Genomic DNA, 27,040 nt, shown 5'->3' with positions numbered 1-27,040 from the left:
GACAGTAAACTGCTCGCATTAAACAGCATTTCAAGAAGAAGTGTTTGAATTAGGCAAACATTAAGTACTGAATTGCAACAGCGAATTTGCTGTAAATTATTGGTGACAACCAGCATCTTCAGGCATTCTTTTCAAAACTGTTGAATGTCCCTGGTTTTCGAGCGTCTTTCTGGAGACAGGAAGTAAAAAGTATATGCACATATGTTTCTGTTGTATCTGGGTGTATGTCTGTGTGTAGGTGTGTATGTTTGCCTGTTGAGCCCTGAAGTGCAGGTTGACACAGGCCAGCGATGCGTCATAAACGTTGTGAGATGAGAGTAAATAAACGCTTCAAAAAAATGCTTTTGCATCATTGAGAACAAAAGAGTAAAGTTTGAGGACACACACACACACACACACACACACACACACACACACACACACACACACACACACACACACACACACACACACACACACACGCACACACACACACACACACACACAAATACAGGCTTAGCAAATGCACGTTACATAAACCTGTTGGTATCTGATAAAGAAAAGCCCCACAAGTCAGTGTGTAAATGCTGATTCACTGCACTGCTGCGCGTTGATAATGTTTTTAATAAAGGTTTCTTGAGCAGAAGCTCTTTGTTACATAAGACTTCTCTGTATTTTTTGACAGGAGTGAAGGAACGCAGACATAGTTTGCTCTGTAAAATTAGACGGTCAGGACTCGGCTCCCGATAATTATTATTACTGTTCTTTGCTCTCTCCTGTGTGACACACATCACTACTGCATCACTGCAAATGACTCATAATATGTGACACTCGTCAACATATAAGAGCTCCAAAAGCCCCTAATTGCTCGAATTGGATCGACAGGGTGTAGCAGCATGACAGCAGAGGCCACAGGAACAGCTTGTCACCAGCTCAGCTAATTGCTTGGATTTCTCCCCATCCGCTGAAAACTCCCACTATTAACAGGCAGACTAACTATAGCCGGTGGAAAACATTTTCATCAGAATATGCCTTGAGTCACATTTCTTTCTTTGAGACGGTCCAGCAGGCAGAACTCCTATCAAGTTTTGTTACTGCAGCGGCACTGAGTGCTGTACTGTAAACATCAGCACAAACAGGCACTTGCACTATGTGCATTTTCAATTTAATGCTTACATATAAAACATAATGAGCTAATAAAATATGATACACTGTTAATTAAACAACCCTGTAGTATAGAAAATAGTTAATAATATAATATAAAACACTCACCGGAGCAAGAGCACTTATACTTTTGATACTTTAAGCAAGCCGATACTTACTTTATGTTACTTAAGTGATATTTTACGTTCAGGACTTTTACTTAAATAAAGAATCTAAATATTTCCTCCATTACTGGTAATACATTTGTGCATATAATATTCAAAAATATAAAAGTTCTTCAATGGACAACTAAAATACTGTCATAGTCAAGTAATGTATTTGAAATTAGCATGTGCTAAATGTAAACTTCCATCTGCTAATTATGATTTACAGTTAAAAATATGTAGCGTTTATTTATTGTAAAGTGAAAGGAAAGCTGTGTCGGGAATTCACACACACACACACACACACACACACACACACACACACACACACACACACACACACACACACACACACACACACACACACACACACACACACACACACACACACACACACACACACACACACATACTGCACACACGCACACACACACACACACATACTGCACACACGCACGCACACACACACATACTGCACACACGCACGGACACACTCACGAGAGCCCACGTCTCGGCACATGCAAGATGGCCCAGCAAAACAAAAGATAGGTCGGCTCTTTGGCCAAAACTGACACACACACACACACACACACACACACACACACACACACACACACACACACACACACACACACACACACACACACACACACACACACACACACACACACACACACAATTTGTGAACTATGGACTGCACTATGGTTTGTGGCACAAATATGAAGCATGATGGGAAATAAAATTATAGTCCCTCAGTCATTTTGGATATAAACCAGAATGGGCTATTAAAATCCCTCCGTGTGCTGCAGTGAAGTTGTAAACAGAAAACGTCACTATGTCACGTTCGTGATTATCGGTCCTGAGTATTGTGTCTGTAACTACTGTTTTGCCAGGTTCAACAAAACAAACAGTAATTCTGCTTTTTGGACAACAGTTATTATCCTGGGAGTTTAGAGGTTGGATGCGAAGGCCAAGTGGTGAGGTAAGGGAAGGTTACAAAGTGTATGGGAGTGTAAACTTATTATTCAAGTCCCGCAGGCATCAGGTTTGAACTGAAATCCAACAACAAATAAGAGTAAAAGTGAATGAATGGTAGAAGGTAATTTGGACTCGTGTAAATAATTTTTTTTAACTGCAGATAACAAAAAGAAATGACTTGGTCCTGACAGAGGACGATGATGGAGACAAATAACAGAGGAGTAAGAGTTTTTGCTCTGAATCACAGTGTGAAAGCAGATGGAAAGAAGAAGGTTGGGAGGAAGTGGAAGAATACAAAACAACAGGCTTAGTTACTGGTTACTTACAGTTGTCGCCAGGGCAACAGTAGCTGTCTGGGTCTGACTCATTGTGGTAGTACAGGTCCATCGCCTGAGGGAGAAATATGGCACCACTTAATGAAACAGTCCAAATTGTCAAGTATTTCAAGTATAAAAATGTTAAAGAATTTGCATCAATGCAGAATCTGTTATATAGTTTACATCTATATACAGTAAAGATGACTTGCTTATTAAAAATACTAATCAATAATACATTAATGCCACAGTGATGCATTTACAATTACTTAAGGAATTTAGACGGTGGATCAAATTACATAGCTGTCAAATAGCTCTCCTAAAGTCTAAATATTTTTTGCAGATTCATATAATATTAATTCTCACTATTCAGATTGAAAGCCCAACCCAAAATGTTGGCCAACATATTGCTATTCTCGCATAACACACTGTAAAACCAGTTTGGGCAAATTTCCTTGTTTCAAATTCAGACTGGACAAGCAACAATCTAAGCCAGTGGTACACAACTTGAGGATCAGTAACTACACAAAGGAGCAAAAGACAAATCTGACAAATCTTATCTACACTAAATTTTGTTTACTAATGATTGCTTTTCAACCATTAATTACTAGATACATTTACTATCAGTTAATCGTATTAAAAAAAAGATATATATATTTTTAAAGTTTAGAAACTTCTTCTGAAACCACTGGTTCTGACCCAGACTGGGTTGTTCCCCAATTCCAGCTGGTTCTCCATGACATGTTTTACTGAGGTTGGGTTTCCAGGGTGAAACTGCACTGAATCACTTGGTTGCCTGTGCTGGAAGTGGTGAGAAACCGCTGCTCAAAACAACATTACAAGAGTACTATTGTGCTTTGGTGAGACAGAATGCCAAACTGAAACTGATCTCACTCAGTTGGGCCACTAACAGGACACCTGCTCACAATGTGCTCATTTAAATTTATTGGAGTAAAAAAAAGAAAAAATACATATACAAAGTATTAAAGTATTATCAGCTAAATGCACTTAGGGTATCAAAAGTAAAATAAATATAAAAAATATTTGAATTACCTCAGTAACTGATATATGATGGTATATAACATTATTAGATTATTAATAGTGTAACAGTAGCGTTTTACTAGTGCAGCTAGTTGAGGTAGTTTCATACATTAATTATTGAACTAACCCTTATCTCATGAACTAATGGCTGACACTAGAAAGTGGAAACAAACTTCTGCTACACAAATTGAGGAAAATTCGGACTTCAAACCATTATTCATATCAAAGCCATCTGAGAAGTTTAAAAGGGAAATGACCCAAACATCTGAAACATGACTAGGAGTTAGTTTATACTCTGGATCTAGAAAGCAGACTATACTATAGCTGTTAAATAAATGTTGTGGAAAAACAAATATTTCTATACTGCTACCACTGTCACTGATACCTTGACTCAGACATCAGTTCCTGAACGATACTTTTTTCAATACTAGTTTTATGAATTGTAAGAATAAGAAAAGTAATAATTATAATGCACATTACGGTACAAATCTATAGTTTTCATGTAGTTTAGAGGGGGAGAGTGTAAACCAGGTGACTCAAACAGATGTGTGGCCAAAAATAGTTTTGAAAAGAATGAAATAAGAGATTCTAATATAAGATTTATTGAAGTTAAAACAATATATATATTTTTTATCTAAGTGTACAGGTCAGGTATGCTAAAAGCTGTATTGGCTCACTGACGCTGATGACATCTACTCCTATATAAACAAGCAAAAGTTATGCGTTTTAAAAATAAAAACATGGTGTGTATGTAGTCCAGGTACCTAAATTTGCAACCAAATTACAAGCCATTTATCGATAGATAACACGGAAGCAGTTCTCTAAGTGTCACATAAGTATGAAAGTTTGGTACCCAGCCCTCTGCATAACAGTAGTTATGAGCCTATCCTGCTTTTCTAGTCACATACAATAACAGTATAATTGGCAGCTACTATGGGACCAGCAGCATTTGCATCTCAGGACATTCCCATGAAACTGCGCTGTTGTGTCAGATATTAGCTTCGCGTGATGTTGTTGTCAGTCATCAAATGTTCAAAGTGGCTGGTGTCTCTGTTAATACAGTCTCAGCCTAGTTTGCCATTGCACGCTCCAGCTCTGAAAACGTATCGCAGCGCTGCGTATTCTCCCATGGGTGTTTTGAGAATGAGACGAGCTGAGGCATGTGCGTGTGTGAGCGCACAAGTTGTTTCAGTCTCATCAGTTTGTTCACTCATTCAGAGGTGATGCTTTCAACACTCTGCCTCTCATACCAGTCATTTCATCTCCATCTAAGTCTTAATATAGCTGACAGTAGCGTCGTCTATCCATCTTTTCCGCACAGATACACACAAAATGACATACGTACACGCATATGGCTTGCTGTTCACACCCCCTCATACTGTCAGCACTACTCCGCAGTGAACAGTCACGTCACCATTCATGCCCCTTCCTCCTTTCTCCTTGAATTTGCCTCACTCCTAGCTGTCTCCCTGCTCTCCCTTCCTGCTTTCTCTCATGCCCCTTCTCCGTCTTTCTTCAAGTTGTTTATTGATTCAGTAGAGGTCTGATGGAGTTGTATCCATAGTGATGGTGAATCTGGAATTTCTGGTCATTAATATTTCATGGCAGATTAATCTTTCTAAAAGAAGACTGAAAGTTTGGCTTGTTGAAGCAGAGGTAGAGAAGGAGAGAGAGGGCTGACTAGTCTGTCTGTGGGAAGGTCAAGGAGAGGTGGAGGTCTATAAGTTGCCTGAGTCATAAGATAAAGCACATTTAACAGTAAAAGGGATTAACACTATTCTAGTTTCATCATCAGAAAGGACTGAGTGAAATTACTCTCTCTCTTTCTTACCTTGTTTTTATTCACAAAAACGGAAAGGAAATAAAAAGATGTTCAAAAATCTGTTTTTTCTTTTCTTTCCAATATTTTGAAATCATTGTGTTTTCCTATTTTACATATTCTCATGTTATATGTTAATGGCATATTTGACCATTCAAATATAGTTGTGTTAAGGCCCTGAACTGTTAATAAACACTAATTTCATCTCTTTTGTTGGCCAAATTAGATAGAAACAAATATGAAACATTTGAAGCGGGTGAATACTGCCCCTTTATTACTACTTTCATGCTCCTTCAGATTTTTAATAACAGGAACAGAAAGATCAAGAATGGTGTAAAGCTACAAGAAAGAACAGTTATTGTCTAAAAAGATCCTAAACTAAAGCTAACTTAACAACAATTACAAAGGCTGCGTTAAAAGTGGATTATACTATAGTTGAATACCAATTAAAATAGTGGTCAGCATTAAAATTGGTTGGGCCGTCAGCACTTTGCACTGCAGTGATGAGAGCCAAATGATCTGCAGCCAAACTGTAGGGGCCCCAGAAAAACAAATCTGCATATATGGGCATCATTTCCTAAAATCATGATAACATATGCCAAAAACAGACTGCACCACTGAAGAAGATCCTGAGCTGATATAAACAGGTAGTGATAGACAGACACAGGGCTTTACAAACCCTGCGAAATGGCACAAAAACAAAACCAATCCCTCATTTCTCTGGGGACCTCCTAAACGTATCCTTCAATGACACCTGGACGTCCCCCTGCTTTGGGATCCACTGATTACTGTATGACGAGTTAGTGTTTGCTGTAGTAATTTCATCGGCTGTACAATGAACTTGCCTGTGTGCGTTGACGTGGCTGCCAGGTATCCTCCAGGGCGTAGCTGATGTAGGGTCCGCTGCAGATGGAGCACTCCAGCATGACGGGGCTGGCCAGGGGGGGCGAGGCGTGGATCCCCCAGTTGTGACAACCACACAGGTGGACGTCTGACTCTGCTTCCTTCTGCTTGCCTGTGCTGTCGCCATGATGATGAGCCAGCATCTTCCACTTCCTGACCTGCAAAACAAGGATAGATTTTGTTTTTGTTTTTGTTTTTGTTGGGCCAATAACGTTTGACACTGAATACTTTTCAGGACATTAGTGAAAAAGGGTCAATCGCTTCTGCTGCATCTAAATAGACGAAATAAATAACTGAACCTTTGACAGGCAACTTGTAATCAATAAAAATCCAAACCTCTACGTTTCAAGGTAATATCAGGATATCAAATACACATGGACTACTTAACTATGAGTTTATAAATGTTTTTTCGAAGATGTTATTAAGAGTCAAGTTTTCTTAAGGGCTTACTTCATGGTATTTAAGGGATTTTAAGGATTTTTCAAAAGAGTTCTCTTTTTTTAAAAAGGTTGTTGTTATTTTGGTGCAATCATGTATTTGTACTACATTTAAACAAAACATTCAAAAAATACTTAAACTCAAAAATCCACTAAATACAACCCTTAAATTGCCTTAAAAATCCCTTCAAAATTATAAAAATAAAAACAGTAAAGAGGACTTGGCAGTTCCCCCCCCCCCCCCACCAAACAAGCCCTGACCACGCCCTGACAAGTTCAATGAATTAGCCAATCAGAAGCCAGCAAATGGTTGCAACACTGTTGAGGGGACATGGTACATGCTAAAAACGGATATATTTAAGGCTGCTCTACTGTTGGTTATGTTGGTGAAAACAACAATCCCTTCATAATAATACAAGGTACTCATATTGATAAGGTAACAAACAACATTATTATCAATATTTTTTGTTTACATTTCCTAAAACTATTAAAGTGAGAACACATTTCAGGTCATTATAAAGGCAAACAAATGCCAAATTTGATGTCATGCCTCGCCCTTTAAGGCTTTAAAGAGCGAAAAAGATGATGAATTATAAGCCAACACATTGAAAAGATATTACCAAGCAAAAGGAAAAACAAATATGCCCTGTAATTTTAAGAGCATACTCACAATGGGGTCATTACTGTGCTTCGAAAGGGGTAATTAACAGATAAAGCAGCAATTTAAAACCAACATACTAGCAAGAGTCAACACCATGACTTTATGAGTACGATGCTGGAGGGTAACATTTGTTTTGCACAGGAGGCAGTGAATGAATCAGTGTCAGCCTTAGCGTTAATCTCTTCTCATGTGACAGCTGCTCAGTGACACACGCTCCAGAGGACAATCTTACCACAAACCTCCTCGTCTCAATCACTGTTTAGGATGTGACTAAAGCAACACACATATCATGGGCGGAAACAAAAATCTCCTTCAAGCACTCAAGCACCCACACAAGGTATGAGAGAGAAATGTAAGATAGATGGGACAGTTGAAGCTGAGGTCAAGGTGCACATAGTTCTTGAGGAAAACAAATTGCATCGATGGATGTGTCAGTGACCCACAATGGCTATGTAACCATGTAAGGTAAATGGTGTCCTTGGCTCACAGAGGTTCAGTGACTGCAGCCATTTCAAATGAGTCTTATCAAGGCCATTGATCCCTTGACCCAAACTAAAGCCCAATGTTGGAAGGACAAAACTGATCCAAACAATCGCTGAGGTAGTCAAACACATGATGAAACCATTCTGTCATTACAGTGTGTGTGAGAGTGTATGTGTGTCTGTGTGTAAGGCCTAATTATATCCAGGACTACAGTGGCAATTAAATTATTTATAATCGTTTCATTCAGCCAAAGTTCAAATCAGTATGTTACCTGCTGGTAACCTGCTTGTAACCTGCTTCTGTTTAAATAAAGATACTTAAACCACTTCTATTTCTGTCTGTTAAATGTGAAGCTATTTTCAGCAGCCGATTAGCTTAGCTTAGCATAAAGACGAGTGTGAAAGCAGTACCCCCCCCACTATTTGTGTCAAAGTTGATGGTTAGTGGGTTTAGCTAGTTTTGGACAGAGATAGTTATTTCCAGTTGTCATGCTATGTTAAGTTAACCGGCTACTGGCTGTAGCTCCAGGCATGAAAGCAGGGTTAATCCTCCCATCTAACCCCTCAACTACGAGGAATAAAAAAATATTTCCAAAAATGTGAAACTATTCCTTTAACCAAAAACATATCTCTGTGGATTCAGTAAACTGACATTACATGGCATTTGTCGCGTGTTTTCTTGTATTTACAAACGTATTTAACCTCATATTATAAGCCAAAAGGAAGTGCAGGATGGTGCAAATGTGTTTGTTTGTAGGCTATAGGTCCTAAATATTAGTTATGAGCAGTATGTAAAGACCCATGAACTGCTTTTTATTGTTTATCATGCAATCTTTTTTTATTGTATGGCCTCCTTCTGAGCCTTGTTCCAGCGGAGGTGACATGCATTCCTTCAAGGGGTATGAAAATATGTGCACAGGAAGCGCACATATTTGAATGCCATCTCCGTCCTCTTAACTCCCTTTCCCTGCCCTGTGACCTTGTTTTATGTTACGACCCATTAAGACAACAGTAGTGTCATTATTTAAGGCCTCCTCAGCAAGATATGTCCTTTCACCTCAAACTCAGGATGGAATATATTCCAGGGAAATTCTCATACTAAGCCCAGGATGTACACATCAGCCACAGAGCTCCATAAATCAAGAAATAAAAACATCACTATTGCATATCCAGACTTAATCAGACATCCGCTTTTCCTTACTGGCCTCCTTAACTCTCTTTTGCTTGAATTCAACACAGATTATTTTAACAGGAGTGTAAGTAACCAACAAAGTTATATAAAACCTTTACCTTAATAAGCTGACCTTTACTCCCATAAAGTAGACCTAGCCATAAAATACAGGACCGTGCGATAAGGCTACAAGTCCAAACACTAATATTACTCAATATGGATGCCTATGAAACTTGTCTTAAGGAATCACTTTGCATCAACTTGCACAAACTCAACACATCAGAAATCAATCATCTATTGGAAAGATAAATAATGGTAAACATATAACACGTTGAACTACAGCTTCAGAAGCTGGTTTAATATTTGCAGCAGCTAAATTGTACTACAAATGTTTTCTGTTATTATGTCCATTGAATCAATGCTGTAAAAACAATGTTTACTGTGGTGTCATCGGCCAACCTATGGCCCTCTTTCCTAGAAATCCCCTTTTAGCCACGTCCTGCTCATCCATATGTGCCCCCCCACCAGCTTCCCGCAGCACGTTTGTCTTCCTCTAACAGGCTTGAGATATGGAGGCAAAGAAAAACATGCTTGAAAGACAAAAAGATTAACAGAGAATGAGAGAAAGTCTTACATAAGCTATCCAATTCTCTGTCAGAGAAAAGACTTCCTCATTAACGCCAAGGTCACTGCTCTTTCTTTTCCGTTTCTCTTTCCCCTCTCGTCGTTCCTAGATCACAAACATGGGTCTTACAATGAATGAGGAATGGGAGAAAAGATCCAAAATAGTAGAGAGGCGAGGCAAAGACTTATGAATCAGCCATTCTGACTGGGATACAAACACCGAGTATACAGTATAACCCAAGGGAGATTAAACCTCAGAGATACTGTTCAGAGAAAAAGAGAGTTCAGGAGGGTTAATCTGAAAAACAAGAGGGAGTTTCTGAGAAACACGTCTGACAAAAACTGTATTTTTACTGTTGAACAGGGAACCAGACATGAAGTAAGTCTGAGAATTCAAATTACAATACTGACCCTAAGCTGTTTTAGACTTTGCACCCATTTTCATCCACTGGGGTCAGACTAATTCTTTTATCTTTAAATCTCGAGGAGCGCCGTGACACAGTCTCTGAACTCTGACTTCCTTACAAAACATTAATATTCAGTGTCATTCACTGTGCTTCAACCCATGCAAGCAATCACAAAAATACTGTCTTCCTGACGTCCTTATGTATCTCTGTCTATCTCTTATTTCTCTTAAGAGAAAAAAAATATATCTATGTGGTACACTGCAGGGACTATTACCAGTTTGGTTTGATTATCTGTTTTGACATTAAGGCTCCTCTTCCGCCTCACTGAGATAGTCAAAACAGCCAAAACATTTGTTCAACAATTTAAATAAAACTGCTTTTTAAGGTGGAAACAGTGGATAGCTGACTTAAAAAAAACCCACTGCAAATCCTACTCACCGACATGGCTTGTCTTATTTTAGACAGAAGCGACAACATCTGACAAATGATACTTGATAACAATTTTCTCTTGCATAGTAAAATAGGATATTAATTTCACATATGTTTAAGAATGGCTGTGCTCAAAAACAAGATTGACAGTCCACAGCCATTGTAGCAGTCCAAGAGTCTGCACTAAGGCACAGCAGTGTTTTGACCTAAATGTTAACGTCAGCGTGCTTAGCGGTGATTCAGACTGAAAACAGCCCCTGCGTTAAAACGGTTGTTGACACACTCTAAACTCTAGACGTCATGCTCATGGTGGTGCTAAGGAAAAGTGAGGGAGTCACCAGACTCAGGATCAGTATCCAGGCAAAACATTTGTTTCTCAGCATGTAAGTGAGCCAATAGATCTCAAGATATAGTAGCTTTAATACAAAATGAGATTATTATTTCAAGTATATCAAAATACACTCTACTAAGAATGCAGAGCGACAGTAGTTCATTGCTGGGCACTAAATCCACAAGGAAGCAGGTCAGGTCAATTTGAAACTCAGTTGTCAAGTGTGTGCCATAAACCCAAACCCCATTGTAGAAAGCAGTCTCAGCAGAACGGAGTGTGTGAATGGGAGAAACAAAAGTTAGAGTGCATAGTCAGGGTGCTGCTAAGCCTCTGCGGCGCAGCAGTTTTGGCATCAGCCCTGGAACATCAAGATGGAAGATGGGATTAGCCGGGTTCTCGGGGTAGATTAGAACAACAATAATTCCCAAACTCCGTCACAATGAGACTCGCATGAGAGTTTCTTTTTTTTCTTTCTAGTGGGTCAAGTTCAGTGGAGATAAAGGAGGATGGAGGAAGAGAGGGAGGGTGCGCGAGAGGTATTGATGTGGATCTCCCAGGGGGGGTTTAATCCACAGTGGGTGCAGAAACTGATACAGCATTTTTTTTTTTTTACATTTCAGTCACTGGTTACACAGTGAATCAGCTATACAGCTACATATAAATATCAGCACTAGCATCATCTCAAAATGATCATTTTGGTAAGTTTGCCCTCATCATTTACCCCTTTTTTTCTCAGTCATTCTCTATTTAAACCACGAAAGTAAATAAACCTGTCACTTCCTCAAAATTGCTTTTCCCCACATAACACACAGTCATCTCCCTACGTACCCCGAATGCCTTCACTATCTGTATCAAACCTGACTCAGATTAGTCAGGAAGCCTCTTAACACCACAAACAACCTGCTTTACTTGTCCTCCTTCAACTCCGCTCTAGCTTGTTATAGCTACATTTGGGTGAAACAAAACTAATTCAAATCCCCCCCCCTCCTCCCCCCATATCACAACAAACCCAGGGAACTACAGCCAAGGTATGAAATACCTCCACTATGCTTATTTATCTCCTTTTTTTTGTGCTTTGGCACAGAAACAGCCTGCCTGCACAGTATAATGCGGCTGTAGCAATAGAAACAAATGCACTCTGCGATTTTGGGGTGTATATATGCATCCACTGTGAGCGAAGATGAGAGATCATGCAAGGAAAGCAATTCCAAGTTTATTGCTCCAACCACATTCTTCCGCTGCCAGAGTGCTTGGCTATGGAACAAAAGAAAAGCAAAGGATTAGCAGTTTTCCATTTCTAAGTTTATGCTAAACAGTGGTAGCTTGGAACTGCTTTCCATGCCCTGGGAGAGAACCCACATTTTAATTGTGCTTAAATATTTTTAAATTGGAGGTGAGAAAAATGTTAGTCATCACAATAGAGGGCAAAGGTGATGACACAAAAATATGAAAGGTTGTAAAGGATACAAGAAGGCTGTAGGAGAAAAGGGAAAGCTTTCAACAGTCAACCAGATGACTCCTTCAGGTGTTGCCAAGAGGGCAAGCAGGAGCTGGAAGCCAGCCAAACTGATACAAACTGCCTTCATACCAACGCTAAGCTGGCGCCTCAACAGTTTCATTACTAAGCAGAGATTCTGAGAGACTCAGGGGGGTTCTGACTTTTGGCATTTATACGGACTGAATGTGAATATATACGGAGGTCTTTAAATAGGCAAGAAGAAATTTGGGAGTCAATTAGCCAAACTATTCAAAAGAATACAAACAGAAGTTTGGTATGAGATGCATTTCTCCCTGGTATTGGTACAGTATGCATGACAAGCCAACAACTTGGAGAGGGATTTTGGCTCCCAGTGCGCTCTGTGTAACTCTTTGTATCAAATATAATTGGACCTAGAGGGTTGTTCCTCTTAATTCCTTCTTATTCCCAGTGCAAGCTAAAACCTTTTTGACAGTAATACGATTCATTGTAAATGTGACCAAAGCTGGAACTCAACTGAGGTTTTGGCAAGGCTGTGTAACCTGATTGGCAGGTGAACAGAGGACCAAGCGCTGGTCAGGAGAGACAACAAAGTTCCCCAATTCATTGGGGACACCTACTTTTAATACAATCCAACAGCCCTGTAATACATATTTTTTGTTGAGACTGTATCAGACTCCATTTGGTCAACTGCATTTTCTGTTGTTACATCAAACTGCATTATACTAAAATATGTTTCTTCCTGTCAACTCTTACTTGAATCAGCAGCGAGTTAAGATTTTCCATCCTGTTTTCACCATTCAAGTTTAAACAGCTTGGAGACGTCTGGAGTTCATGTCCTTGCCAAAATAATAAAATAAAACATCAGTAGTGTGGCAGTAAAAGGTCACCAGCACAGCGGTGTGATCTTTGAATATGACACACAAAACGTTAACCATTAGCTCCATCAAGAAGTGAATGGCCCAAGATCTCTCAGAATGTACAGCTCAGGCATTTCTCAGATAACACTACGTCAGCAACCAAAGTCTGAAGTGCAAAGTTAAGGAGCAACATACGGTCACATCACAGTTACAAGAAAACTTAATGCACCATAAAAGTGAAAAATCTTTCTCTAAGAAGACATTGTCAACAGCTGATATGGAGGCCTACGGTCGAGGTATTTCTACCTCCGCCTGACATGTCATCTGATTTAAAACCTGAATTGTATTTGTGCTTGTGATCGACCAACAGTCTCACTTCACAGGATCTTTGAATGAATTCAGCCTGCCGTCAAAGCTTCTTCACGGTCTCATTCACTGACTTAGACATAAAGCATTAGCATTCGTGGAGCAGAGCTTCAGCCTGCAGGGCCTTGTCACTGCACATGGAGAACAGAAGAGGTGGATTTGTCACAGATCATCTCCCTCTGTTTTCTCTCTGTGGAGAATGATACGCAACAGCCGAGTTAACCACGAGGCAGTAGTTTTAAAAATGCAGATGACCCAAGGGTCGTCTGTCAATGGACGTTTTTGACTGTGATGATGCAGGTAACACTACCGAGGTGAGCTTACTTCACTGACAAATGAGGCGGGGCTTTTCTTCTGCATCCAAGCTCATTTCCAGAAATCCAGATGCAGCTTTTCGTCCTCTGCTTTGTACCCCTACGTTTTTGTTGAGATCTTATCAATAGTCAACCACATCTCACTGGGATGGATGGGAGTAGATCAAAATCACTGTTCTTCCTGGACACACTTGGTTTCTCTCATCTCCTTGGATTTCTTCAACCCTCGGCCTCTCTGCTTGAATTCCTGCCTTCTTTCCTCTCTCCTGCCCTCTCCCTCTCTTTCTCCTGCATGAATGAGTTTTGGACAGTAAACACAAATGGGACCAGAGTGTGTTCGGTCTTCCTGGGTAAATTTGGTGTTTAAACCTAAGTGAATGCTGACTGATTAAAACTATCACCTGATCCATGCCCAGAAGAGGCCAAAAATGTATGTCACTGAGCAACCGAGATAACAACTATGAGCTTATTTAATACAGTGTATCATATGAAATAGTCAAGACATTTTGCTGTTATATGTTGTCTTGTTTAAGTAATTATTGTATCTGACTTGTTAAGAGGCTCTAGTATGGCTTTAAAGTCCCAAAATTGCATGGTGCATATTTTGTACTTTATGGGGTTTGACTAACATACCTACTGGGTACCTGCATCAGGATAAATGAGGAAAAGGGGGAGAAGGGTTTCAGCAAATAAGGAGTAAGAACATTCATTTACAATGCTGCAGTAGTGTCTGACTCCCAGCTCTTGGAGGTGAAGCAATTAAGGTACTTTAAAACCCTTATTGCTGCAATTTGCGTGCAAATTAGTACTTTCTGTGTTTCATAACTCAGATCTAAGCACACAGACATCGCCCGCATATTCATAGAATCAGTGTGACTTGCAATATTATCATCTCAGATGTCAATCGTCAATAAACATCTATAAATGCACTTAGAAATCTAAAAACTATGCTCCTTAAAACCATAGAATCTGCCTGAGAATCATCACATTTTAAGATTTTCTTCAGTATCAAAGTAATCCAGTGATAGTTGGCTGTACATCCATGGACAAATTTGAGATAGGAACAGCCAATAGCTAAATCAGACTACATGTAATTGTGCCAATCTGCCAGAATGTACATAAATATGGGCATTCAAATTTTTATCCAATCCTCCATGGTAACAGAGTCCTTCCCGCAAATGTCTAAATTATGGGAATTTTTTGTGCTGTAACCTATAGCAGCTTTCAAAATGGAGGTAAGAAGGTGAATAATAAGGAGCCACAAAATCCTTTTATTTTTCCTGTTTCACAATGAACTTCGTTCTAACATTACAAATGTTGAAAATGTTTACATTTTGAGACCACAGTGTCCCTTATTTACTAATCATAACAGGATTTTATTGAGGAAATGGAAACTGTTTATCATCAGTGTGTACATTATTATTGGGTAAATCCTTAACAGATGGATGTTCTCTCATAAATACATTTAATGTGTGTATTCCATGTACTGTATTTACATGTAAATATTGTTGTCATTTTATTTGTGAGAGATTTTTTTTTCTAAAACATAGATGAATCATGAAAAAGTCCTGTGTTAGACTGTAGAAAAGTACTGAAATTGTAGAACAAGAGAGATAACACATTAGGACAACCAGCAGTCAGCAAAAGTTCATGTTCTTTTCTTTTTGATTAAGTCTTCATCAAGAACAGAACAGGCTTGATGTAAGAGATGAGTGGAAAGGCTGCGTTTGCATTCGCTTTGTGTGTGTGTGTGTGTGTGTGTGTGTGTGTGTGTGTGTGTGTGTGTGTGTGTGTGTATATGTGTGTATGTGTGTGTGTGGAGTATCTGGCAGCCTGCTGGTGTGTGTGTGTATATGGGACAGAACAGGACATCCTTATCAGAAGGATTTATATGCTTTTGATTCCTGTTCATGCTCAGGCGGTGGGGCAGATGCCCTGACCTCATCTCCTATCTTCTAATAAAACTGTCCCCTCAGCTTTCCTCATCTCTCTCTATCACTGCTGTTTCCTCTGTTTATGCCTCTCCCCTCAGCTACACCAGCCTCTCTCTTCTCCAGCCGTTAAGCCACTGTTTACCCTGTTGTATTTCTAATTTCTTCCATACACTCTCACAACATATCCTACCTCCTACTTACAGTAAACCTCTCCTCCTCTCCTCCTTTATTTCCCTGCAATCATTACTCCAGAAAAAAAATGCACAGTCATAAATTCGGATTTCATAATATAAACAGTGTCATAAAGTTGATGCCATATTTGTCTTTACTTCTGGTACACTCATCAAAGGTAGCAGCGGGGTGAAGGCTATGCAGAGCACTGGGTCAAGGCTAAGCTAAGCTAGCTGCATTTTTTAATAGCGCTGATGCTTCATAATCACAAATAAGAAGTGCTGTGATGGATTTTTAATGAAGAGAGGGGGGACGTGGAGGTGGGCAATCTGTCAGGGAGGATTTTCTTGGAAAGAGAGCGACACTCAAGTATAAAAGGGCTTGGCAAATGTCCTTACATTAATTCCAACATTGTGGAGTTCATATTTTATTCATTTTTGGGCTTTCGAGGGTGAGTGAAAACTTTAATTCCAGTTGGGATGCAGCTCCTCTGGAAACAAACAACTGCAAAATTACTCTGCTGCCAAATGCAGATTAACAATTTCAAAAGGCTCTTCTCACAATGAAATGCTACAGTGAGCAGGACAAAAGTTTCACATCCAAGATTCAACAATGCAGAGGCACTGGAGGCAAAATACTTCTACATTTACAGCAGCTTAAAAAGTAAAGAATAAAGAGCGATACATCCGACCATGACAAATGTCTCGAGAGCTTTCCCGTCTGTCTATGCACACTTAAGAGTAATCTGACACTTGTCAACTGGTGTCTTATTCATCTTCAACTTCTTGAAATTATGACAGCAGCCTCTCAGCGTCATCACCCAAGCTTCAAAAGTCAGAGTCCGAGACAGCTGTTCGACAGCGACAGATACAGTTCACTTTGATGGACTGATACATTTTATAGTGATACTTTGCACATTTGTATTTGAATCTGGTTGTGGGTGTCCTTCTTGCAGAACAGAGCAGTGAGCTTGGCATGTGAGGAAAATGTTTCTGCCACTGCTCAATTTTCTGAACAAGCATCATACTCAAGCAAGTATTTGGCAAACCAACTTTGAGGGCTCCGAGTAGCGAAGGGTGTGGACAGTGTGTGCGATGATACAGTACGGTATGCAGGGAACAGTACAGAACATGATGTCCATGTGCTCAATTTTGACATGGAGTATTTTACACACAAAGTCAGACACGGGATCAGAGCAATTCCATATCTAGACACCGTACTGTTACTGTAAGTTTGTATGCCGTCAATCATTCATCCAGCCTCGGATTGAAGACCACATATGAGATATGAAACATATTGACTTCACACACATGCACAAACACACTGCTACTCTTACACTAGCTATGACTCATCACAGAGCCCTGTCCTCTTTAAACCCTCCGCCCCACCCCTCCAAGCAGCAAGCCTGCTCCTGCTTCAGTGCAACACCCATTAATTCTACACACACGCACCCACAGCAGTTATCTCCACTGAGAGAGATCACTGAGACTGCTGACAGATCTTTTGGTTTTGAGGGCAAGAGGTGGAACTGATGGAGAGTCTGCAAGCAAAATGGTTAAAAAAAAAAAAAAAAAAAAAAAAAAGTGAACAGCTGCAGGAAAGAGAATGGGGTGACGGACAACAGTGGAGCCCTGTTTTACATCCTTACATACCGAAATTCAAACAGGGACAGTGTGGCTTTGTCCTGCTGGGATGGTGATGACTCACTCTCTCCACACAGACACACAAATGGGGAACCAGCTGATGGGTATAATGATTGATCGGCAGTGGGAAAGCTATTGTGATGGCAGTTGCATAACCAAGGACAACCTGGACACCTGCAGCAGCATCATTAGCATAAATGGACGTGTGTGTGTGTGTGTGTGTGTGTGTGTGTGTGTGTGTGTGTGTGTGTGTGTGTGTGTGTGTGTGTGTGTGTGTGTGTGTCTTTTTGCTTGGGCAAGGCATTTGTTGACACTTCCTTTCATGCACTGGTGTTCATTATATTTTGGGTTAATTTTTAATAGTGTTCTCTCCTGAACGAAGCCTCCTGCACTAATTTTAGCAACAACAAGTGGGACTTTGAAAAACACCCGAGTCTTCAGTCGCCTCAGCATTTTAAATTACGTAACAACACTCGTGAAGGAGCTTGAAGGGAGAACAAAGAGAAACAGAACAATGTCCAGAGTCCTGTTTGTTAATAATTTGCCTCTTCGACTTATTTCAATGAGCGCTAACAGGCAAACAGAGAGAGAAATGAGTCAAGTGATGTGTGTGTGTGTGGGGGGGGGGGGCGAGGGGAGGGGAGGGGAGTAGGGGGGGGGGGTGTGGATACACACCCACCTGCAGGCCAGAAGGGGAGATGTGTGGTGAGAGGATAGCAGGTGAGTGGGCAGCTTCTCCTTTTGTACATGGTACACATTATGTAATAGGTCACACTCTGTTAACTTTTCATTCACACCTTCAATTTACCACTAAATTTACTTAAATGTATATAAAAACCTTATGACACTGTATGACAAGATGAGATACAACATTGGACAACAACACAGTTCAATTTGTCTACAATCCGTTGCAGCTTTAAAAAAAAAAAAAAACATATAATCATTGTTTGATTGATTGCTATGGCTGTACAATTACATCAAATGGAGATATACTACATGTTGTGTGCATAATTATGTACATACCTCTTTAAAATTCAGGCTGAGATGTTTGGCTTTTTTTTGTGTAAATTTTGGGATCTCCAACAGAAAGGTTGGCTCAGGCAGAATTTGGAGATACACTTGGGTTTTATTTTTGTTGTGTGGGTCATCGTTTCTGTTGGTAATTATAATACTGTGCTTTCACATGAAGTTGTGTTATTTCCAAATGGGGCAACGGTGCTCAAAAGACTGCTAAAATATATATAAACAATATAAAAGATATATTCAACCAGCAACGATGGGTCGTAAGTAGGCCTTGCTTTGACTTAGACAAGCAAAAAACTGTAGTGAATGTTATTATAACTAATAGACATGATGGTAAAACTATGACAATATGAACCAAAATATAATTAAATTGTAATTATCCTTTAAATGTGTCTGTGTATGTGACGGAGGTGACAAATGATACTCAGAGGTGAAGGCAGTTGATTGTGTGTCACAGGGTAGAGTGTGACTTCATGTATGGAGAAGTGACACAAAGAGATACATTAGGAAACCCACACTCTCCATATACAAGTATGTTTGTCTGTTTACCTTGCAGCCCTTGTTCTTCTCATGGCCGCTGGATGACCCACTGGCAGGGCACGGCGAGCACGGCTCCTGCTGGTAATACTGGCCACCCTGCAGGCCCCCATAGTGACAGCAGCCGTAAGGCGAGGGGAAGTGTGTGTACCACAGGTCCTCAGCCAGCGGACACTTCGGACAAGGGTAGTGGAGGCCTTTGCCCTGGGCTTTCTCCACGCTCACCTTGGGGTTCCTCATCCATCTTCTTACCTGTACATGAAACAGGTGAAAAGTCTTCTTCAGTTGGTTTGATCTCACTTTTTTTTTTAACATCTTTGCTTCTCTTCTTCTGCAGTCATGTGTTTTTGAAAGTATTCATGAGGATGCTCAACACACACATACAATTTACACATTCAGTGCCAACCTCGCCAGCTGCAACTTTAATCAGAGAAAGAGTCTGTCATGTTATCCCTCATTACGTGTCAGTTCAAGTGGGACGGACACACACGCACACACACACACACACACACACACACACACACACACACACACACACACACACACACACACACACACACACACACACACACACACACACACACACACACACACATAAATGCACTTCAAAGAGACACAGATTAGTCTCTGCTCTGCCACACTTCTAACACATTAATCAGTAAGGGAACACTCACAGAATGACATACAGTATATGTGTTGCACACACACCTGCTGCATGCTGATGACACAATGCACAATGCTAACGGCACTCTCCAGTTTGATGAAGAATGAAAGCAAAGTCTCATTTATCTTCACGCTCGTCACTGTTTCTTTGACTTTCTTTAATGCCAGCAATACATTACAGAAACTTGGCCGGTCCACAGAGAGGCGGATCAATCCTCATGTGCGCTCCCGTGATGAATTATCCCAAATTAAACCCTTCTACATGTTTGTCGCTAATGAATGTTCACATTACGCAGTAATGGTGTCAACAAGTGAGTGAGACGTTGTGTTTAATAGCGTTATATATTACTAACAAAGGCATGAGTTGGTGCATGCAAGCCTAATGCATGGTGTACATGCAAGACTCCTGCAGTGACTAAGACTTTCAGAAATGCACAGTCACTAACTGTAAAACCCAGTGTGTGTGTGTGTGTGGAGGGGGGGGGTATGTGTTTAGGGAAAAGAAACATTGAGAAGAAGATGTGAAGAAAGTAGAGGAAACAATAATCGGGAAACAGAAGGCGATTGACAGGGAGAGAGAAAAAACCAACATTTTCACGAGAAGCCTTGTGAAACCGTATCCTGCTGCGTGAGTCCAACAATTAGCACGCACGCACGCACGCACGCACACACACACACACACACACACACACACACACACACACACACACACACACACACACACTAAGATTGAATGCCTGAGTCGAAGGGTAGCCAGACAGCGTGTCAAGGCATGTCGGGTCTAAAGGAAAACAGACTTGGAAAAACACTCCAGCAGGTTAACACAAAACCAAGCCAGCCACTGTAGGACTTCCACGGACATCCGATGACACACACCTAAAATAAGAACCCTGCAACACATTTTTTTCACAGAACCGAACATGACCTGATTGAACATGTGATTGACGTTACATCTAATTAGAGGACTTTTGCCTTTGTTATATGTCATTGGATTCAAAGAAGTGTGAGAAATGTTTTGGCACTCTCTCATGGATCAAATGGTGCTCTGTCATACCTCTTGTGTAACAAGTCATGCTGATAATAAAACTGATGATAGGTGTCATCCGAATCCACCAAATTCACCACAGGCACAAACACACAGTCTTTCAGAGCTCGCAGTAGCATCACAATGTTTCCCTTCTTTTGGATCACTTTAAAAAAAAAACACTGCTATAAAGCTCTACACAACATCATCTTTTTGATGTGCCAGCTTGTTTAAGTGTAACAGGTAACATTTGTTCAAATGTACGATCCCAAATAGACCAGTGAAAACACACCTAACATACACAGCTCCATTGATTTGATATTTCCGTCCCTTATTTCCCTTCCTCATTTGTATGATGCACAGCTCTGTCTGGACTCATGCTCTCCTCATTATGTGATTAGGCTGATTTAGACACAAATAGGGAGACAAATAAACCCTGAACAGCAGCAGGCATTAATTCTGATTTGGGGCTGTGTGCTGATGCATATCTGGAAGCTTCTGCTTTGTTTTTTCCTTAGTTAGGATAGAGTAGAGGGGAAGGCAAAATTATACAGAAATATGAAGACGAAAGTCAAAAGAGGTGAAGATGGATGGACGGACGGACGGACGGACAGACGGGCAGACAGACGGGCAGACAGACACTGTTTACTGTTACAAATATGAATCTATTTTAGATCATCTCATGGGAAACTCATTGCAGCAGACGGTGCCAGTGGGAGTGTCTTTGTGCGTGGGTGTTAACACAATCTGCCCATATTCATCAGGCAACTCATCAGTGATCCACACCATACTGTACACCATCTGAGACCAGTAAACACACACACACATTTTACACAACCCATAATGTGAGCCAAAAAAACCCAACAATAACACAACCTGACTAGAAAAAATATAATCTATTCAGCAACAAATATTCATCTAGTATAGAACTGTTGTTGATTGCTGCCAATTTCTTGTTATCCTGGAACATGTTCGCTGTCTTAAGGCTGAAAATGTGGTGACTTGAACCACAGTAAATAACTTGTGCAATAAACCTTTCATTTATGATTTATTACATTATTATATTATTACACAGTTTGGAAAGTAATAATGTTCTGCTGTATTCCCAAAGCAGTACAGTGATTACTGGGTGAATGCATCAATCTACAAGCTGGAAGTTAATGTTAGTTGTTTCCTTCCTGTTATAGCCTGCAGTCATATTGCGCTTCATTTTCTTTTGATCTCATGTAAATCGCATGCAAATTATTCTGATTTAAAGGGGGCAGAAGTTGAGCTGTTTGACAACATCGGGATGTTTTTGTCAGATTACATAATTAATCTGTTTTCTCAATGATTAATTAATCATTTGGTCTATAAACTGCCAGAAAATAGCAACTTAACCCAAATTAAATTCATCAAATGCCCAAAATTGATTCATTGGTTCATTGTGCCAGGTTAGTTTTTTAATCTTCATTGCAAAAACTTGAAACTCCTCAACAATCTTTTACTTTGAAAAGCATTTGCATGTTGCTTGATAAAGTGCCTTGTCCAGTTACCAGAACAAAGACTGACCAAAACGAAATGGGACAGAGCACACAGTTATGCTTGGGCAAAATCATTTTCTCCTTCTGACTCCATTTCATTTTCAGGAACAGTTCGCGGTGGAAAGAGGAGATTTGAAATAAGCCAAAGCTGAAAAACTTCTTTCAAATCAAAGATTATTAGAACACTGAACCAGATGTAATTTACAGAGAACTCATTGCTGGTAATGGAGGCATCAGCAGCTCTAAAGAGCATTATTATTATCTGGAGCTGCATGTCTCTGCTTTGCGATTGTCAGCCCCACCAATAGTTCATGTCTTGTATCTCTATGCTGTCCTTTTCTCTCTCTGCTCTCCCCTCACCCCAACCGGTGGAGGCAGATGGCCGGCCACCTCTGAGCCTGGTTCTGTCGGAGGTGTCTTCCTCTTAAGAGGGAGTTTTTCCTTCCCTCTATTGGAGGTTTTTCTCTTTTCTCTTCATATAAATAAAATTGAATTGAATTGAATTGAATTGAATTGAATTGAATTGAATTGAATTGAATTGAATTGAATTGAATTGAATTGAATTGAATTGAATTGAATTGAATTGAATTGAATTGAATTGAATTGAATTGAATTGAATTATTAATGCATTTTGTGATCTTGGTGTTGTTGAAGAGGATTTTCATTTTGTGTTGAATTTCCCCTTGGAAAAATTCAGTAACAGAATCTTAAATTGTATTTGGGTTGTCAGATGGTAATATGTTGAGTTATCTCTCTAATGATATTTTGTTGTGGTGGGATGTCTGTGTGATTTTTTTTTAAAGGTTCTCTCTGAATTTCTGGAACTGTTTATTATGCTTTGTCACGTGACCAAAAGAGTTGCTGTTTGGTCTCTTGTAAGCCCATATGGGCTGAGCACCACATGGTCCATGACACTTAAACAAATTAATCATATCAGACATAATGAGGGTATATTAGCATTGATATTAAAAGTTTAAAAAAAAGAGTGGTTGAATAGGGGCAAAAATGTCTACTGTTAAATTCCAGATGGAGCTCTTTTAGTCGTATTGGTGGGATACACCTGTGTAAAAGATTTAAGTAGTAGATGTTAGTAAACAACTCATTCTATAGTACATGATTTATGATTATATCATCCACTCAGTCCCTGGATTGTACTTTTGGAAAAGTCAGAACACACATTCAATACACAAACACACCAACCAAAGACAACATTACACACAGACCTCTCCCAGCACTGCAGCATGATGCAGGATATGCAAGTAGATACCAACTATAGGACCTCGTTTGCTCAGTGATGTCATCATTTCTGCTCAACAGACACTTGTGGGTTCTTTAATGCAACTGTGGAGTACACACACACACACACACACACAAGCAAGGAGAAACACACACAACACACTGTAAACACACGCAGAGCCTGATTTGATCGGCTTAGCTTCCACAATGACATCATCTTTGCCCCCCCCCAACCCTCCCACCCAGCCACACACACGCACACACACACACACACACACACACACACACACACACACACACACACACACACACACACACACACACACACACACACACACACACACACACACACAGAGAGAGAGAGAGAGGGAACACTCCGGCTGTGACACCTCCTCTCTCAGCCAACATACCTCTCACTCTGATTGTGTAGGTGCATGAGTAGGCACACACTCAAACATGCACCCATCCCAAAATGTGTGTGTGTGTGTGTGTGTGTGTGTGTGTGTGTGTGTGCGTGCGTGCGTGCGTGCATGCGTGTGTGCGTGTGTGTGTGTGTGTGTGTGTGTGTGTGTCATCCAAAACTTACCTTTCTCTTGACAAACTGAAAGGCAGAGCACTTCTTAAAGGAGAAGGCAGTCTTCTCTCCACCTCTTCCCACTCCTCCGCCTCCCCCACCACCACCTCCTCCTCCACCTCCCCCGTTCACCAGCTTCATGGCCGACACCGGCACTCCACTTGCCTCCGTAGATCCCAGGATGACGGACAGACTGGCAGGGAGTGTACTACAGAGAGAAGGACAGGCGTAAAGGAAAAGCTGTAGCTTGTTGCAGAGACATGCACGGGACAGAAAATGCTAGAAAGGGCACTGTGATGATGATGATGATGATGATGATGATGATGATGATGATGATGATGATGATGATCATGATGATGATGATGATGATGATGATGATGATGGGATCACTGGAACGACAAAGATAAGGCTAAAGTAAGAGAGACAGTGAGAGATGCACAGAAAAAGATGGGGAGAGGAGGAAGAGGAGGAGGAAGATACCAGCTCCTGTTGCTCTGAGGAGGAAACAGTTTTGTTGACAGTCTCACACCACTCTGAAAGCATCACACTGAACTGTCAGGTGTGTGTGAAGTTAATGTATAAGTGCATTCACATGCTCAGTGTGTTTACTTCTTGCTCTGAAGTGTGAATGGATGCCTAACAACACATGCACTGTTTGAACACATGCCTGCACCCTTCTGTACCTTTATGCTTTTGCGTTGGCTGATTCCGCTGATCCTGCTGCAGCCTGTTTTTACCCGAGGACTCCTCCAAAAGCCTGGTCCCGGATCAGATGTGCCAGCTCTCGCTCCTCAGTTACAGGTGTCCCTCTCTGAACTAAGCCCACAGGATGGAGAGAAGAGACGGGAGAGTCTGCGATGATGCTGTTGCACGGCTCAATAAGAGTGTGTCACTGTAGTGCGAGTGAGTGTGTGTCCTCAACGGTGCAGTCGTTTGAGGTGCACTGTGGGTAAACGCACTGAGGAGGACTCAGGAAGTGTGTGTGAGAGAGCATGATGAGGCAGAGTGTGATGTGTCCAGCTGCAGTCCTCTGGCTCACACTGGTGATACTTTATCAATGAAAGGCTCTGCAGTGAGGAGATGCTGTCCTCCCGCCCCTTCTCTCTCTCTCTTTCCATCTCTTTCTCTCTCTCGCTCTCTCTCCAGCTTCCTCGCTGCTCCTCCTCACCACTCTGCCCTCCCCCTTTTCCTCCGCTCACTCATTTTTCTGCTGCAGTCGATGGTGGCTCCTCCCCCTCTCTCTTCTCTCCCTCCCTCAGTCTACCTTACCTCATCCCTCCCCATGTTTTCTTTCTTTTCTTTTCTCGAACAAGTGATATAGGGCTTCATTTTATGCATCATTTTTTTTAAGAACAGTTTTGGCTTGGCTGGATTTCACACACAGACAAACACATATCCTAACTGTGTACGCCCTTGCTTCTATAACACAGGAGCTGTTTTCATTTCCTGATGTGACATCTGTGTATGATAAAGCTAAATTATGTTTCGTTTTTGAATCCATACACTTTGTGTGTTCTCTAAATACAAAAAAATGTTGCGTCTTCTTGTGAGGTGCCTTAACAATGAACAATAATAAACTAAACATGAATCCAAAAGTTCACAACATTCTTTAGATTTTATTCCTGAAAATAAAATACTGCATGTACGGCAGGTGTTAATATGCCCATCTGCTTTACCGACTTTATTTCACTCATGAGGAAATCAATTTATACTTGACCTTCATCTACTGTATCTAACAAACTGAAATGGCTTGAGGCATTTCTAGCAGCTAATGTCAAAGTGTGACTTGAATTACAAGTGGGGATAGATCCAAGGCTCTGTTTGTGTTGTCGCCAGGACAAATTGCTCATATCCGATTAGTTCTTGAGTCACTGTAATTGTTATTGTGATTGTCGGAGTAAAAACCTGTAAACAAACTTGTCTTTGGATGCACATGATCAAGTGTGGCAATAAATTGGTGAAGTTCTCCACTTGGAGTTAGATTAGTTTGCATGTTTAAAGGTTTAAAAGAACACTAAAAGAACCACAAACTGTTCAAGTATGCTGGACCATGCTAAAGGTATTTCACATTCAGAAACCACGATGAGGTGATTACATACCCAGGTGTTCTGGTTTCCATCTGAGCGCCCCAGATAGGGTATCCATAATCCAGAATAAAGGTGTATCCAGGTTTCTGAAATTAGAATAATAGGCACAAAACATAAGATGGATGCTCCAGTCATTTAATCATATCGTGTGTATGTAAAACACTCTCCATGACATCCTCCAATTGCATACTATTACAAGAGCTTTGCATTTTTGCTAACTGCTAAAAAAAAAAATTGTTTAGAACTCAGTATTATCACATAATTGACATTAATAGCCACAGTGAGCATTTAGCCACAAAAAAAAAAAAAAAAAAAAACTATTTCCATGCTAATTCATACAGAAGCCAAAGTGTAAAGACAAGTTGAGGTTTTACAGGGAGGTGTAAAGATGTCTGGACAGAGCTGTTTCTGCTGCTTCCAGTTTTTATGCCAAACGAACCATCTCCTTCCTCTGGCCAGGTATTTCCCAAAATGTCAGAATATCCACTTGAACATCATCATGCTAACACTGCTTCCTTCCTCTGTATGGATCAATCTTATTGCAGGAGCTCATTTTTTTTTTTTTGTAAGTGTAACTAACTGAGAAATGATGTGGTTAACCAATCAGTTAACTTATTGAATAACATATAATTATACCTTTCCAGAAAATACATGAAATTTGTCTGAACGATGTGAAGGAAATCTTCACTTTATTAGTGAACAGCAGTACAATAGTACAACTTCAG

General features: G+C 40.4%; 1 protein-coding gene across 1 annotated transcript in view; it reads right to left on the bottom strand.

The window, feature by feature from the left end:
• Window positions 1–25,362, bottom strand: part of sgk1 (serum/glucocorticoid regulated kinase 1) — a 35,476-nt gene extending 10,114 nt beyond the window's left edge. The window contains exons 1-5 of the mRNA XM_069723556.1: window positions 24,912–25,362; window positions 24,241–24,436; window positions 19,221–19,460; window positions 6,284–6,499; window positions 2,591–2,654 (exon numbers count right to left, since the gene is read on the bottom strand). Coding sequence (XP_069579657.1) covers window positions 2,591–2,654; window positions 6,284–6,499; window positions 19,221–19,460; window positions 24,241–24,369 — 649 coding nt within the window. The 5' untranslated portion in view covers window positions 24,370–24,436; window positions 24,912–25,362. The remainder of the gene's footprint in view (window positions 1–2,590; window positions 2,655–6,283; window positions 6,500–19,220; window positions 19,461–24,240; window positions 24,437–24,911) is intronic.
• Window positions 25,363–27,040: the final 1,678 nt, after the last annotated feature.

This window comes from Brachyistius frenatus, unplaced genomic scaffold, assembly GCF_029030835.1.
Source record: "Brachyistius frenatus isolate BFR_SWC_R1_liver_20210118 unplaced genomic scaffold, ASM2903083v1 Contig_334, whole genome shotgun sequence".
NCBI classification, from domain to species: Eukaryota; Metazoa; Chordata; class Actinopteri; family Embiotocidae; genus Brachyistius; species Brachyistius frenatus.
This window is presented reverse-complemented; position numbering and strand designations above follow the sequence as displayed.